Source organism: Mixophyes fleayi, chromosome 9 (assembly GCF_038048845.1).
Source record: "Mixophyes fleayi isolate aMixFle1 chromosome 9, aMixFle1.hap1, whole genome shotgun sequence".
NCBI lineage: Eukaryota > Metazoa > Chordata > Amphibia > Anura > Limnodynastidae > Mixophyes > Mixophyes fleayi.
Genome location: NC_134410.1, coordinates 125,522,782 through 125,535,896, shown reverse-complemented (window position 1 = coordinate 125,535,896; position 13,115 = coordinate 125,522,782). Strand labels below are relative to the sequence as shown.

At 45.4% G+C, this 13,115-nt stretch overlaps 2 protein-coding genes across 7 annotated transcripts in view; one reads left to right on the top strand and one right to left on the bottom strand.

Moving 5' to 3' along the window:
• The window catches only part of LOC142101262 (chemokine-like protein TAFA-1), a 29,709-nt gene extending 22,996 nt beyond the window's left edge, over positions 1-6,713 (top strand). Inside the window, exons 2-5 of one of the 4 annotated variants that reach the window (XM_075185598.1) lie at positions 57-202; positions 3,722-3,862; positions 4,902-5,026; positions 6,209-6,546. In XM_075185598.1, coding sequence (XP_075041699.1) covers positions 57-202; positions 3,722-3,862; positions 4,902-5,026; positions 6,209-6,226 — 430 coding nt within the window. In that variant the 3' untranslated portion in view covers positions 6,227-6,546. Of the gene's footprint in view, positions 1-56; positions 203-3,721; positions 3,863-4,901; positions 5,027-6,208 lie in introns of all 4 variants that reach the window. The other 3 variants (XM_075185599.1, XM_075185600.1, XM_075185602.1) reach the window with 3 other exon arrangements.
• Positions 6,714-7,329: 616 nt separating this feature from the next.
• Positions 7,330-13,086, bottom strand: TIMM17B (translocase of inner mitochondrial membrane 17B). Of its 3 annotated transcripts, none has more exons than XM_075185603.1 (6): positions 12,977-13,086; positions 11,293-11,392; positions 9,849-9,912; positions 9,637-9,765; positions 7,925-8,035; positions 7,330-7,500 (listed from the first exon to the last, which is right to left on the bottom strand). In XM_075185603.1, the coding sequence occupies exons 1-6, from the start codon at positions 13,000-13,002 to the stop codon at positions 7,460-7,462; spliced, it is 471 nt and encodes a 156-aa protein (XP_075041704.1). In that variant the 5' UTR covers positions 13,003-13,086; the 3' UTR covers positions 7,330-7,459. The 3 variants fall into 3 exon arrangements, with proteins under 3 accessions (XP_075041704.1, XP_075041705.1, XP_075041706.1); XM_075185604.1 differs by lacking the exon at positions 12,977-13,086 and adding an exon at positions 12,608-12,866; XM_075185605.1 differs by lacking the exon at positions 12,977-13,086 and adding an exon at positions 12,547-12,565.
• Positions 13,087-13,115: the final 29 nt, after the last annotated feature.

The following is a 13,115-nucleotide window of genomic DNA, read 5'->3' as shown; positions in this document are numbered from 1 at the left end:
GTATTCCCCTAGCTCTCATTTGCAGCCTCTAACCTATCCTCTCTCTCTACCAACAGCCCCGGTATTTTCCTCACCATGTCCTGTTTTTGGTTAGGAGTTACAGCTTCCTACCCTAAGCATCACGTTCAGATGCCAGATCTCTTTCCACTGTGGCCTCCGCACTATCAGTACTCCACAGACAGCAACCAGCTTCCAGTCATCTGTAAGTTGTTATTAATATTCCCCATCTACACCCTACCTACCATTGTCTTGCTCCAATAAAGGTTATATTTTTCTTCACCCCCCTCCATGCAACTACAATTTTATACCATTCCTTAGTAAATGCTTCTTCCAAACCACACTTTCTTCTGAATACATTGTTTCCCCGCTCACACTGCCTTACTTTACTGCAAATGCCCATTACATGCCTTGCTGCCCTGACCATTGCCAGGGGGAAAAAAACGTTACAGTTATCCTTCCAAAAATGTTTCCAGATCCTGGCACAGCTTCCTAAGAATTCAGGACCGGATGTGCATATGCCATCTGCTAGCAAGAGAGGAACAGGGCCGCAGCAGAGACTACCAGAAATGTGGGGGAGATAGATGGAGAGGGTGTGGGAGAGAAACAAGAGCGAGAGATAGCAGAGAGGTGAGAGAGGCACACAGCAGAGAAGGAAGAGATAGCAGAGAGATGAGAGAGGGATAGCAGAGATAGCAGATAGGTGAGAGAGGGATGGGAGGGATAGTAGAGATATCAGAGAGGTGAGAGAGACATACAGCAGAGAAAGAAGAGATAGCAGAGAGGTGAGAGAGGAATAGCAGAGAGGTAAGAGTGGGGTAGCAGAGAGGTGAGAGAGGGATAGCAGAGAGGTGAGAAAGGGATGGCAGAGAGGAGAGAGGGATAGTAGGGATAGCAGAGAGGTGAGAGGGGTAGCAGAAAGGTGAAAGAGGGATAGCAGAGAGGTGAGAGATACAGCAGAGAAAGAAGAGATAGCAGAGAGGTGAGAGAGGGATAGCAGAGGTGAGAGGGATGGCAGAGAGGTGAGAGAGGGATGGCAGAGAGGTGAGAGAGGGAGAGGAGAGGTGAGAGAGGGATGGCAGAGGTGAGAGAGGGGTGGCAGAGAGGTGAGAGAGGGATGGCAGAGAGATGAGAGGGATGGCAGAGAGGTGAGAGAGGGATGGCAGAGAGGTGAGAGAGGGATGGCAGAGAGGTGAAAGAGGGATGGCAGAGAGGTGAAAGGGATAGCAGAGAGGTGAGAGGGATAGGAGAGGTGAGAAAGGGATGGCAGAGAGGTGAGAGAGGGATAGGAGAGGTGAGAGGGATGGCAGAGAGATGAGAGGGGTGGCAGAGGTGTTAGAGGGATGGCAGAGAGATGAGAGGGGTGGCAGAGAGGTGAGAGAGGGATGAGGGGTGGCAGAGAGGTGAGAGAGGGATGGCAGAGAGGTGAGAGAGGGATGGCAGAGAGGTGAGAGGGATAGCAGAGGTGAGTGAGGGATGGCAGAGAGGTGAAAGAGGGATAGCAGAGAGGTGAGAGGGATAGGAGCGGTGAGAAAGGGATGGCAGAGGGATGAGAGGGGTGGCAGAGAGGTGAGAGAGGGATAGGAGAGGTGCGAGAGGGATGGCAGAGAGATGAGAGGGGTGGCAGAGGAATAGCAGAGAGGTGAGAGAGGGATAGGAGAGGTGAGAGAGGGATGGCAGAGAGATGAGAGGGATAGCAGAGAGGTGAGAGGAGGGATAGGAGAGGTATGAGAGAGGGATAGTAGCGCATTCCGTTCATCTCATGTCTATTATTATCTCACACCTCTCACCTTTCTTCTGATGACTTCTCACACAAATACATACATACATATATATATATACATACACACAAATACATACACATATATATATATATATATATATATATATATATATATATATATATATACATACATACATACATACACACAAATGAGATAGCCAAGAGATAGGAGATGGGTGCAAGTGAGAAAGAGACAGGAGATTTGTCTGAAAAAGAGGCATAAGACAGGAGAAATGTGCAAGAGAGAGAGTCATGCATCTCTTTTTGTACAATTTATTAACTTAAGTGAACAATCCAGACTAAGAGGTATTAATCAAGGAGATTTTAGACTCTATATAAACAGGTTTAATAAGGCTACGAGGGCTGGAGTCCAGATTTGTGCAAATTTCATCTCAATAGACTTTGTTTCCTGTGTAATCCTACCAGCATAAAAACAAAAATCGATCATTTTAAAAACAAAAATCAAAACTTCTTAAGGTAGAAAAAGTCCAGAGGGTAAATGAATAAAGCGGTGAGATTCCGGTGTGTTTAAAAAGTGGAGATGTTGCCTATAGCAACCAATCGGATGCTAGCTATCATTTGTGTAGCACATTCTACAAAATGACAGCTAGAATCTGATTGGTTGCTATATGCAACATCTCCACTTTTCAAACCCTCCGAAAACTCGCAGCTTGATACATTTATCCCCGGCATGGAAATAAAAGGACAGATGAGAATTTTCGAGAGAGCTATGGAAAACAGAGGGTAACACCATTTACATGACAGCCCTCTGAGTCAAAGCCCTACCCACATGGTTTATAGGGCGTGATACAGGCTTGTGCTGACACGGATATGGCCGTTAATGAACCAAAAAAATTTGAAGACCCGCTGCACCTTTTTTATGTGTGCAAGTGCGCTGAGTTGTCAAAGGTGCATTTTACTTCACGGCCTCTGGAAACACCTCCGCAAAAGCCTTCTGCACCAAGTTGCGCAGGTTGGCGAATGCTCAAAGTCCAGCCTACAGACAATTTTTCAGGGGTGCCGCTTTAGGTGCCTCAGTCGAATGCCAATACTTTAAATGATGCCAGTTTGCAAGAAGAGTTTTCTCAGGTGCAGTCACCACCTGTAATTAGAGCAGACCCCGAAAACTGCACTATTCAAAATAAATAAGTTTTAAAAGTGGGCAGCATGACACTGATATTATCTATAGTTCACGACGAGCATTTATGGGATGTCCTGTAACGGCTCCTGACACAGCGTTTTCCAACTAACCGTTAGTTGAGTTGCTTTCTTTTGGAAGAATGGTCCTTCCTACACCCCTCATGCACAATCCAAGACATTGGTAGACTGAACATGCATTTCATGACCCAATGCCTTATTAAGTGACTTTACATTGGCGTTTCCAATTTTTTTTTGTCCACTACCTGTACTAAATAATTCCATCCCACAAAATGAGTACTCCGCTCCAAAATTAGATGTACTCGTAGTCCTAATCCACACTAAGCAAGGTATAACGTGAGATATTGACATCACACGAGCAATGCAGTTTTTACACTTTTGTGGTTCGTTAGTGACCCCCAGAATCTCTACCTAGAGAGCCTGTTTCAGCCTCGTCGGTCCTCCTCAGTGCAGGATAGGGCATGCAGCCAGCAAGTGTAGAAACAGCCTGGGTGGAGTATTGACTCATGTAAGTGGCATTACCCAGAAGACTATTCTCCTTTTGGAGTGGATTATGGACATCAAATGACCAAGATATTTATTGCTTCATAACCTCTTAAACGTTATTCACATAGAGGCCGACTGTACCCTGGGCTCTTCCTACCACACTGTCACCTCTTCTCCTGGCCCAGTTCTGAAGGCTCAGACATATTACCCACATCGGATGACCTCCTCTCTAGTCGGCAACATCAGATTATGCAGCTCTCAGGGTTTCAAATAATAAAAAGTTACATCTTTCTGCAGCCGGGGGAACCTGTCGCGTGGTCTCCGCTCATCGATGCTGTAACAGGAACCGTATCGAGGAACGTTCCCAGACTGTCCAGTGTTCCTGTCTCCCCGGGAAAGTAGCCGGAACAACGAGGGACAAACCCTCTTGTGTGGACGGTGAGTTCCATATCTACCTGGGGATGGAGGGGGTGGTGGTGCTTAATAAAAAATACTGACGCCAAAATTGCAACATCTGTTAGATTAAAAACACAGTGGGGACTGGATAGGAACATATACTGCCCCCTCCTATACAAACTATGGGTAACATTTATCACAGTACAGGCAAGTTAATCAATGTATCGTTTTTCTAAATCTTCACAAAACACGGGTATGTCTTGCTGCTCAGAGAACCAGGGAACTGTAATATTTTATTTCTTAGAATGAGTGTAGTTGCAATATCTTATGTCTTCCAGAGTGGGTTATGATCCGTAGTTTCCAATGAAACAATGCCACCTAGTGGCGTAATTGTCCTGAAAAACGCCATAAAGCTTCCTTCGCTTTCCAAGCAGTGAACAATTTAGTAGTTTTTTTTTTTATGCTTGCTTGGAATCAGATTTGTTTTATTTTTAGCAGCCTGGCCAAAATACCTGGCCAGGCTGTGTTTTTCTTGTCTGTGAGGTCACTGGCTAATCACCCGCCTTCGTTACATGTATGCCAAACGAGGTGATCTGCTATTTATGTATGTGCCACCCCCAAGAGAATTCCTCATTATAGCTAGGATACCTGTTGAACAAGCCAAACTAAAATCTGAATTAAACAATGCTGCACCAGGTACTTGCTATCTGCAAATCATGAGCGACTGGTTGTTCCCTGTCAATTCATTTAACACGCTCACGGTCTTAACAGTGAAAGTCTTTCCAGACCCGGGGTAAATGTATCAAGCTGAGAGTTTTCCGGCGAGTTTGAAAAACCAATCAGATTCTAGCTAACATTTATTTAGTACATTCTACAAGATGATTGCTAGAATCTGATTGGTTGCTACAGGCAACATCTCCACTTTTCAAACCCGCCGGAAAACTCTCAGCTTGATACAGATGTAGCGCTCCTGCTGTTGTGTAACCACAAGTCCCAGCATGTCCAGCAAATCTGTTGTAGACTATACTACAGCAGTGGGAACGCGTCCGGTCTTGTATAACAGCACTGTGCTCATTGACAGCTTCTATTGTGATGGGGAAGTGGTGGTGTGACATGGAGCCCTGTCTGCAGGAAGAGGAGTGTCAGACCCTTCCCGATAACTCCGGCTGGATCTGCTTCCAGGGGGGGCGCATAAAGACCACCAAGGTGAGAGCGACACGTGACCCCACTGCTAATGGGGACTTGCTTTTATATTCTCTAAACAGCCCAAAAGACAGAGTGACACTGTCCTGCATACACACTTCCACGCACCACGCTGCTTCTGTAGTTATTTCTGCAGCGTACACGTGTTAATTTTTTAAAATACAGACCAGGAACTGTTCAGCACTCGCCCTCATAACGTTGAAAACTTTGGATTAAAAAGATCACTTTTTTTTTTTTTTTTTATATCAACTTTACTATGAAGATGCTCTTTGTTATTTTTTTAACTTCAATAGTATTTTTATTAATTTTTCAGAAATTATGGGGTACAGAAAGTAGAGAGGGATGGGGGGTAAGGAAAGGACACAAAAATAAAAAAGAGAAGGATTGAAGGGGTACATAGTGGGGAGGAACACCTTAAACAATTCTGCTGTTAAACCACATTGAACACATGAGGGGGGGAACCCAATAGGTTCTCTTCCAATTCGTGAAAGTTACACTAGTCGAATGGTCACCAGGGGACTACTAATAGGAACATTGGGGAACTTCGCTAAGTGTGGGAGATGCAGGTAGTAAATCAGAGTCTATTCGTTTTGGACGCGCTCCCTCTCCGTCCGTAACATACACATGCCAGCTGAACCACTTCATTATCGGGGACGAGGTGGCAGTGGAGTAGGGCATCCCCTCTGTCTCCATTTCAAAGCTGAATTGCACCTTGGCCACTACTTTAGATATCGAGGGTATCTGTGGTGATTTTCAACCTTGAGCTAAGGAGGCTCTTGTGGCAATCAGAATATGACTAAAGACATATTTAGCATATGATGGAAACTGGGAGGGGGTAATGTTGCAGTAACGCCACCTGCGGGGTAGGAGAAAGATTTTGTCTAGTAACCTTATTGGCTAACTGGAAGATTTGTACCCAGAACGACTGTATATGACAGTTCCAGAATATATGTATCAAATCCCCCGGAATATTGCATTGCTGCCCTCTTTGTTATTTTTGAATATCGCTGCACATTGAGGAATTCAGTGTACACCCCAAAAAATATAAATATATATGTATATAATGTTATACGTTTTTCTGTGTTCAATCCAGGACATGTTAATCTTGTTATGGCAAATGTAAATGTTGCATTGAAATCCACTTTTCCTCGCACACACACAGCGTTCTCCGCTTTCTTCTTTCAGATCCACCCGCAATACTGAAACCTCTAAACATTTTCCTGTGGACAATCGGACATTTTCTCTTTCTGTCTGTGTGATGCTTTGGGATCACAGAGTGACTTAGTGCCGTGATCCTTAGCCGCCTCTACAGGGAGAGTGCGAGGTGGGGTAACCAGGCACCGCTCTGTGGTACAGACTGACATTCACTGGGATTGGTTCCTAATAACCAATGGACAAGAAACTGATGAAATATATAAATAAAAAGTTAAATAAATAAAAGAATAAAACGGTGTCTGACTAACTAAAACCGTCAATACCCAGCACCTACAGATGCCACACACACAAAGTCTGTACTCTCTGGTAAACAGATGCACAAAGGGTCATATATAAAACATACAATAACACAGCTGTATAGACTTTATGGCCAATATGGCGGCCTCCTCGGCAGCGGAATGCTGCGCGATGGGAGGAGCTGGATGGAGTGAGGTTATTCCGTGATAAGAGCAGAATAAACACAAGCACGCCTAGTTCTCCACTGAAGTATATTTCATTTTACAGGTCAGTATTATTTAAAAAAGCTAGGAGGGGTATAGAGGGTCAATTCAGGGGGGCGAACACCATTTTATGGGTAGGCACACAGCCTTTTCCTCCCCACAAACGTAATTCTTTGGGCGCTCAGATCCTCCTCCCTATAATTATATTGGGACACAATTTGTACTTTCCAGTTGTAAAATGTTAGTAGTTAAAGACTAGACACAAGAGCTGATGCTCTAGACTAACCTGATTTGTTCATTCTTGTCATTTACAACATTTCCTTATCTGTGTCCTCTTCCTTGTGCAATGTTTTGTAACATTCAGGTTTAAATCAATGTAAATCGATGTTTATACCTCTTACGTCATTTCTCAGACTCATGGATCCATTATTATGAATGCTGACAAGTTCTCCCCCTCGGTGTACTAGGTAATGTTATGGGACATCCTGTTGACGGGTACAGCAGGCTGATACCATCCATGTGTCCTATCTACTTGAGCCAAGACGAAGGTTAAACTAATATCTAATGTTGATGTGTTTGGATGTCTTCACTTCTAATGCTTGAGGAGTTCCTACACCGTTCAGTTGGCGCACACACAATAGGAACAAAATGTTTTACAATCAACACTGTTTATTTCTAATACAGAAGTACAGGAAGATTCAGCCCACCCCGTAGTCCTCTTACGCCTGTAGCAGAGGTTTTGTTGACCCGGCCTGAACAGGAGCGGAACATGATGTCTGTATCATTGAGGTACGTTGCTCGGCTCCTCTCCAAATGGGTTAGCTGGAAAACAGATCAGTAATAACATGTGAAGGATACACCATGTTAGGAACCCGCCTTGTGTGCCTCGTGCCTCAGTGACGTCACTATATCCTAGAGAACGGATAGACTGGATATTGGATGTTATTGGCTGTCTCTATTGTACGGGGCCCTTTAAATTAGACTTTATTTTTACATAGAAATGTTAGGCTGTGACAATACGGAGCACATGACGCTCCCGTTTCCCCCAAAAGTTCTACAGGTCAGAAAAGAAACAAAATACTAACAAATATACAACTAAAAATGTGGCAAGAGGACAAATATGTACGCATTACATAAATAAGTCTTAGCGACCGTTATTATGATTCTCTAGAAGAGACATGGGGCAGCTCACACTACACTACAGCAAGGATGTTTCCAGTATATGTTATCTTTAAAGCAAACTCACGGTTTTGAAACTGTTGCGCCGTGTAGCGAGTAAGGAGGATTCCAACCCCCTCTATGAGAGCCAATAAAACGCCCCCCATTAACGCTGAGCCCACCATGGCCAGAGGTCCGCCTGAGGAAAGAAAGAAACATCGCTTATTGCTCAATTCACCAGAACAATCGCAGACTAAAACGAAGCACAAGTAAACATTGTTATCCTTTATACTAGTGAGACAGATGGGTCGTAGACAAATACATAAAAAAAACAAGATGAATGTATAAAGACTGTTCCATATAGAGGGGCATTTCATACCACAATCTCCCTGCATCAGTACGATAGTAGTCTCGTACCACTACTCTGTGCTGCTGGAGGACCCTGCTCCTTCCATTATATAACTCTCAGTCTGTGTCTGCCTGTTGCCTCCATTCCCCTCCTCACATCATGTCACTGCACCTTTCACATGCAGCCCTGTCCTCACTAACACATCACTCATCTCCTGATATACTCTGTGCTGCTGGAGGACCCTGCTCCTTCCACTATATAACTCTCAGTCTGTGGCTTCCTGTTGCCTCCATTCCCCTCCTCACATCATGTCACTGCCCTGTCACATGCAGCCCTGTCCTCACTAACACATCACTCATCTCCTGATATACTCTGTGCTGCTGAGGGCCCTGCTCCTTCCACTATATAACTCTCAGTCTGTGGCTTCCTGTTGCCTCCATTCCCCTCCTCACATCATGTCACTGCCCTGTCACATGCAGCCCTGTCCTCACTAACACATCACTCATCTCCTGATATAATCTGTGCTGCTGGGGGACACTGCTCCTTCCACTATATAACTCTCAGTCTGTGACTTCCTGCTGCCTCCATTCCCCTCCTCACATCATGTCACTGCCCCTGTAACATGCAGCTCTGTCCTCACTAACACATCACTCATCTACTGATATACTCTGTGCTGCTGGAGGACCCTGCTCCTTCCACTATATAACTCTCAGTCTGTGGCTTCCTGCTGCCTCCATTCCCCTCCTCACATCATGTCACTGCCCCCGTCACATGCAGCCCTGTCCTCACTAACACATAACTCATCTCCTGATATACTCTGTGCTGCTGGGGGACCCTGCTCCTTCCACTATATAACTCTCAGTCTGTGACTTCCTGCTGCCTCCATTCCCCTCCTCACATCATGTCACTGCCCTGTCACATGCAGCCCTGTCCTCACACACTAATCCCTTATCTCCTGATATACTCTGTGCTGCTGGGGGAACATGCTCCTTCCACTATATAACTCTCAGTCTGTGACTTCCTGCTGCCTCCATTCCCCTCCTCACATCAGGACACTTAGAAATTAATCTGTCCTCACTTTATCTCGGGTGGACAGATCCAAGGTCAGCTCTTCCATGTAAAGTAATAAAAACGTTGTGCTGCTGTGAGCATCTCAGGATCTGATTGTCTGGATGCTGTTGTGTCCCCACCCACTACAAAGCAGGGGGCACATGGACAAGCCAAAGAATATCCATTACTCAAACACACCTCAACCACTCTCTGCTCCTATGTCTTTATCAACCTAGTGATGTACTGTTGAGAAGCTGTCACTAGACTTATGTGTAATACGGCGCTGCTGTGAGTATACTCAATGTTGTACATTCATCCTGATGTCCCATGTTCTGTTCACGACTGACATGAAAAGAGGTACAGAAACTTAAAATATCTGAAATGGTTAAGTGGTTGCTTACTGCGTGATGCCAGAATAGCCCCCGTGAGCGCTCCACTTGTAATAGAGTTCCAAGGGTCCTCCTTCCCGCGAAGTCTTACTAATCCACAGTCAATGGTGGAGAACAAGCCCCCCCACACCGCAAAGCTACCTGGACGGGAACAGAAAAACTGTGCGAGGGGCGTATTGGAGACAAAACAATCGCATGAAGGGGGCGGTAACAACAAGTCTCACCTCCAATCTGTGGCGCACGGATCTTCACAGCACTCAGACTTCCCCGCATGCGGTGACTGATTCCCTAAATAATAAAGAGAACACTGACCCTCGGAGGTGATCGGAATACAGCCAAGTGCGTATGTATCATTTATGTATAGAGCACAACCAGTGTCAGCGGTTATAGGCAAGAGGAAAATTATATAGAAATTGGTGAAATAGATTGTTCAACCCGTCTGTAGGTCTGAGAAATTGTTGTATATTTTATGGTAAATAGTCACTTAATATTTTTATTCCAACTTAGAGAATTATCAAGCGTGGACTGGAGTGCCTCTTGCAGTAAGTCTGCTCTTTTAGTGGGTCACATATCTACTTATAAAGGATTATGACCTATAATACAACAGTAGGTCCCCATAAGGTTGCGAAGGAAATTCTGTGGTATCATGGTACCCTATTACTTTGAGTAAAGCGCAGCAGACGCATAATCGTGGACGGCCAAGCTAATTAAATATGCCCCTTCACGTGCTAGAAAACTTCAAAAATTACCCATAGTGGATTAAGAAAATGAATGCAGTGGGTTCAGTATGGTAAGAAACTCCAGGCAGAGATATTTAGGAGGCAATTCATTGTCCAAAAATCTAGCGAGTTCTAAATGGGCCCCTAATCTTTGCACAAAATTACCAGCGATCCCAATCAACATCTGATCGCGAGAGATCATGACTGCCAGCCAGCCATGAATCCAGTCAGCCAATGACGGTGATCTAGCAGTGCAGGCGGTCATTGGGCAACTGCTCTCTGTACCAGCAGCTTTGGCTAATCTGGTCACCTGGACTCTATGGTACCCACATTGGTGGACAAGTTGCATGCAGACCTAGCTGCTTGGAAGGCAGCCAAGTGTCCATATACGCCAACACTGACAGCGCCCGTTTGTGATAGGTGAAGTCAGAGGTGCGGCTGGTGAGACAACGTAAGAGAAGCCACCTATGCAATATACATTTATCAGGCGCCATAAAATTCCTTTATAACAAGTCATAACCCCAAAAAAAACAAACAAACATACAAAGTAACAGAACAAGGACATACGAGGTTGACCGAGAAGGCGCAGACATGAGACAAGAGGGTTGAGAAGGAGCTAGAGGGATGTAGGGGTAACTGGGAAGAGTGTCAGGTGAGGGTAGCATAGGCTATAGTGAAGATTTGGGCTTTCAGAGAGCGCTGGAAAGTCAGACGGTTGGGGGAGAGTCTGGTCAGGCGGGGTAAGAAGGGAGGTCTTAGAGGTGGGAGTGAGAGAGAAGGTCAGGCGTCAGTCACGGGAACATCTAAGAGGGTGCCAGGGAGTGTGACAAGGAAGTGGTCAGGGATTTGGGATGTGAGTGGGATAGACGACAGAGACACATATATCTTCCCACTCCCCCGAGCGAACACATAAGCTGCATGTAGTAAGTATACCGTATAATATACTCACCACTGGGGCATTTCTAAACCCTTTAACTGCTTGGAATACTCCTCCACCGATGATCCCCATTGTAAACGCTCCACCACAGTCATCCACAATCCTCCAGGGGCTGCAGAAAGAGAATCCTACATGTAATAAACTCTTAAACATATGTATAGTAACGCTACAGTAATCATATGCTCTGTTTTGTATGTTAGCATATGAAATGCGCTGCATTAACTGCATGCGTGTAGTTTACTGTGGAGTCATATGTAGGCAATCTCCTGACATGTTCAGTGGTATATAGATATGCTTAATCTCCCAGCACAATTAGCAGTGTATGGGTTTATTGAATCTCTAGATGGTGGGATGGAACGATGCACCCTAAAACAGGCTCATTCAGATGAGCGCACTCTAAGCATTTTCATGCATGGAGTTCCAGATACAATCACGCAAATACTGCTGCAAGGACATGATCTATTCTATATTGGTCTGACCAGCAATTAGCATGCACTGCTCCCATGTCTTCCGGTTTTCCAGCTTTTAATGTAAAAAATATAAGAGACATAAACATGTTGGTCGGTGTGCAGAGTACTTGAGTTTTCCAGTGTTTATTTTCCAAACAGTTCTGTTGCATTTTCTTTCATCTAAAAAGCAACATGAGATTGATCATCTGAACGAGCCCTGTGCTTATCCGCCTGCATGTGCTACGTGCAATTTAAAGGGTATACCCACACCTGAAACCAAGCTGCAGCCTGGTGAGAGAACAGTGACTATCAACCATAAAATCGTTATCTGACAGGATGGCGGCAACAAGTGGGAGCCCTGTTCCAACCAGATAATGAAGGCAGCACAGTGGCCTAGTGGTTAGCACTCCTGCCTCACAGCACTGGGGTCATGAGTTTGATTCCTGACCATGGCCTTATCTGTGTGGAGTTTGTATGTTCTCCCTGTGTTTGTCTGGGTTTCCTCCCACATTCCAAAAACATACTGGTAGGTTAATTGGTTGCCATCAATAAATTGACCCTAGTCTGTCTCCCTCTCTGTGTCTGTGTCTATATTAGGGAATTTAGGCTGTAAGCTCCAATGGGGCAGGGACTGATGTGAGTTCTCTGTACAGTGCTGCGGAATCAGTGGCGCTATATAAATTGATGATGATGATGATAATGCCACCTGCCTGGGGAATACAACCACTATCAAGGTACACATTGGCAATGGAGGGATCCCCAGCAGAGGAGTAACCACTGGTCTGTAGATTAGGCAAAGGGAGCATATGTATTATACCTGCTGTACCGCTCTCATCACTTTTATGACATACTTCTACTTTCTAATAGTAATACTTCACCCCAGTCCTTGGAGGCTTCATTTAGGCCATGTTATTTGCCCCAGCAGTCCTGGTTCTGGACCCAGACCCTGTCCCCTAAACTGTCCATCTTCTACCCAGGACCATGGGGAGGGCAATTCTCCCCCAAAGCTCCCAGAAGGGTGTTGTATGGCTCTACCACAATACAAAGCAATAACATAAGGAATATCCCATAATCCTCTGCGATAACTAGGTATACAGGATCTCCCAGCACCCTTTGCGCTGTTCAGGTGGCCAGTCTCCCAGCATGCACTGGGGTGTTTACATATAGTGCCAGGTGTCGTGTTCCCAGCACATGGGGTGGTGTTGTTGGGTTGGGGGGTAAGGTTTTCCGTCACCCCTCCGCGTTACCATGGCTCCCGCACATATTCCTCCATGCTGCCAGCTCCTGGGGAAGGGGCGACGGCGACTTTAGCAGCTGCGGAGTCACGTGATGGGTGCGCATCGGAAGTGAGGCCTGGAACGCACCGCTCTACACTGACACGCAGAG

What these genes read in the sequence shown, in the direction of transcription:
- TIMM17B (XM_075185603.1), bottom strand. Translation starts at nt 13,002, where the DNA reads ATGGAGGAATATGTGCGGGAGCCATG. An exon ending in GGCTATTCTGGCATCACGCA is followed by an intron (nt 8,036 to 9,636) that starts GTAAGCAACCAC and finishes TTCTTTCCTCAG; the next exon opens with GCGGACCTCTGGCCATGGTG. An exon ending in GGCGCAACAGTTTCAAAACC is followed by an intron (nt 7,501 to 7,924) that starts GTGAGTTTGCTT and finishes TCTGTTTTCCAG; the next exon opens with CTAACCCATTTGGAGAGGAG.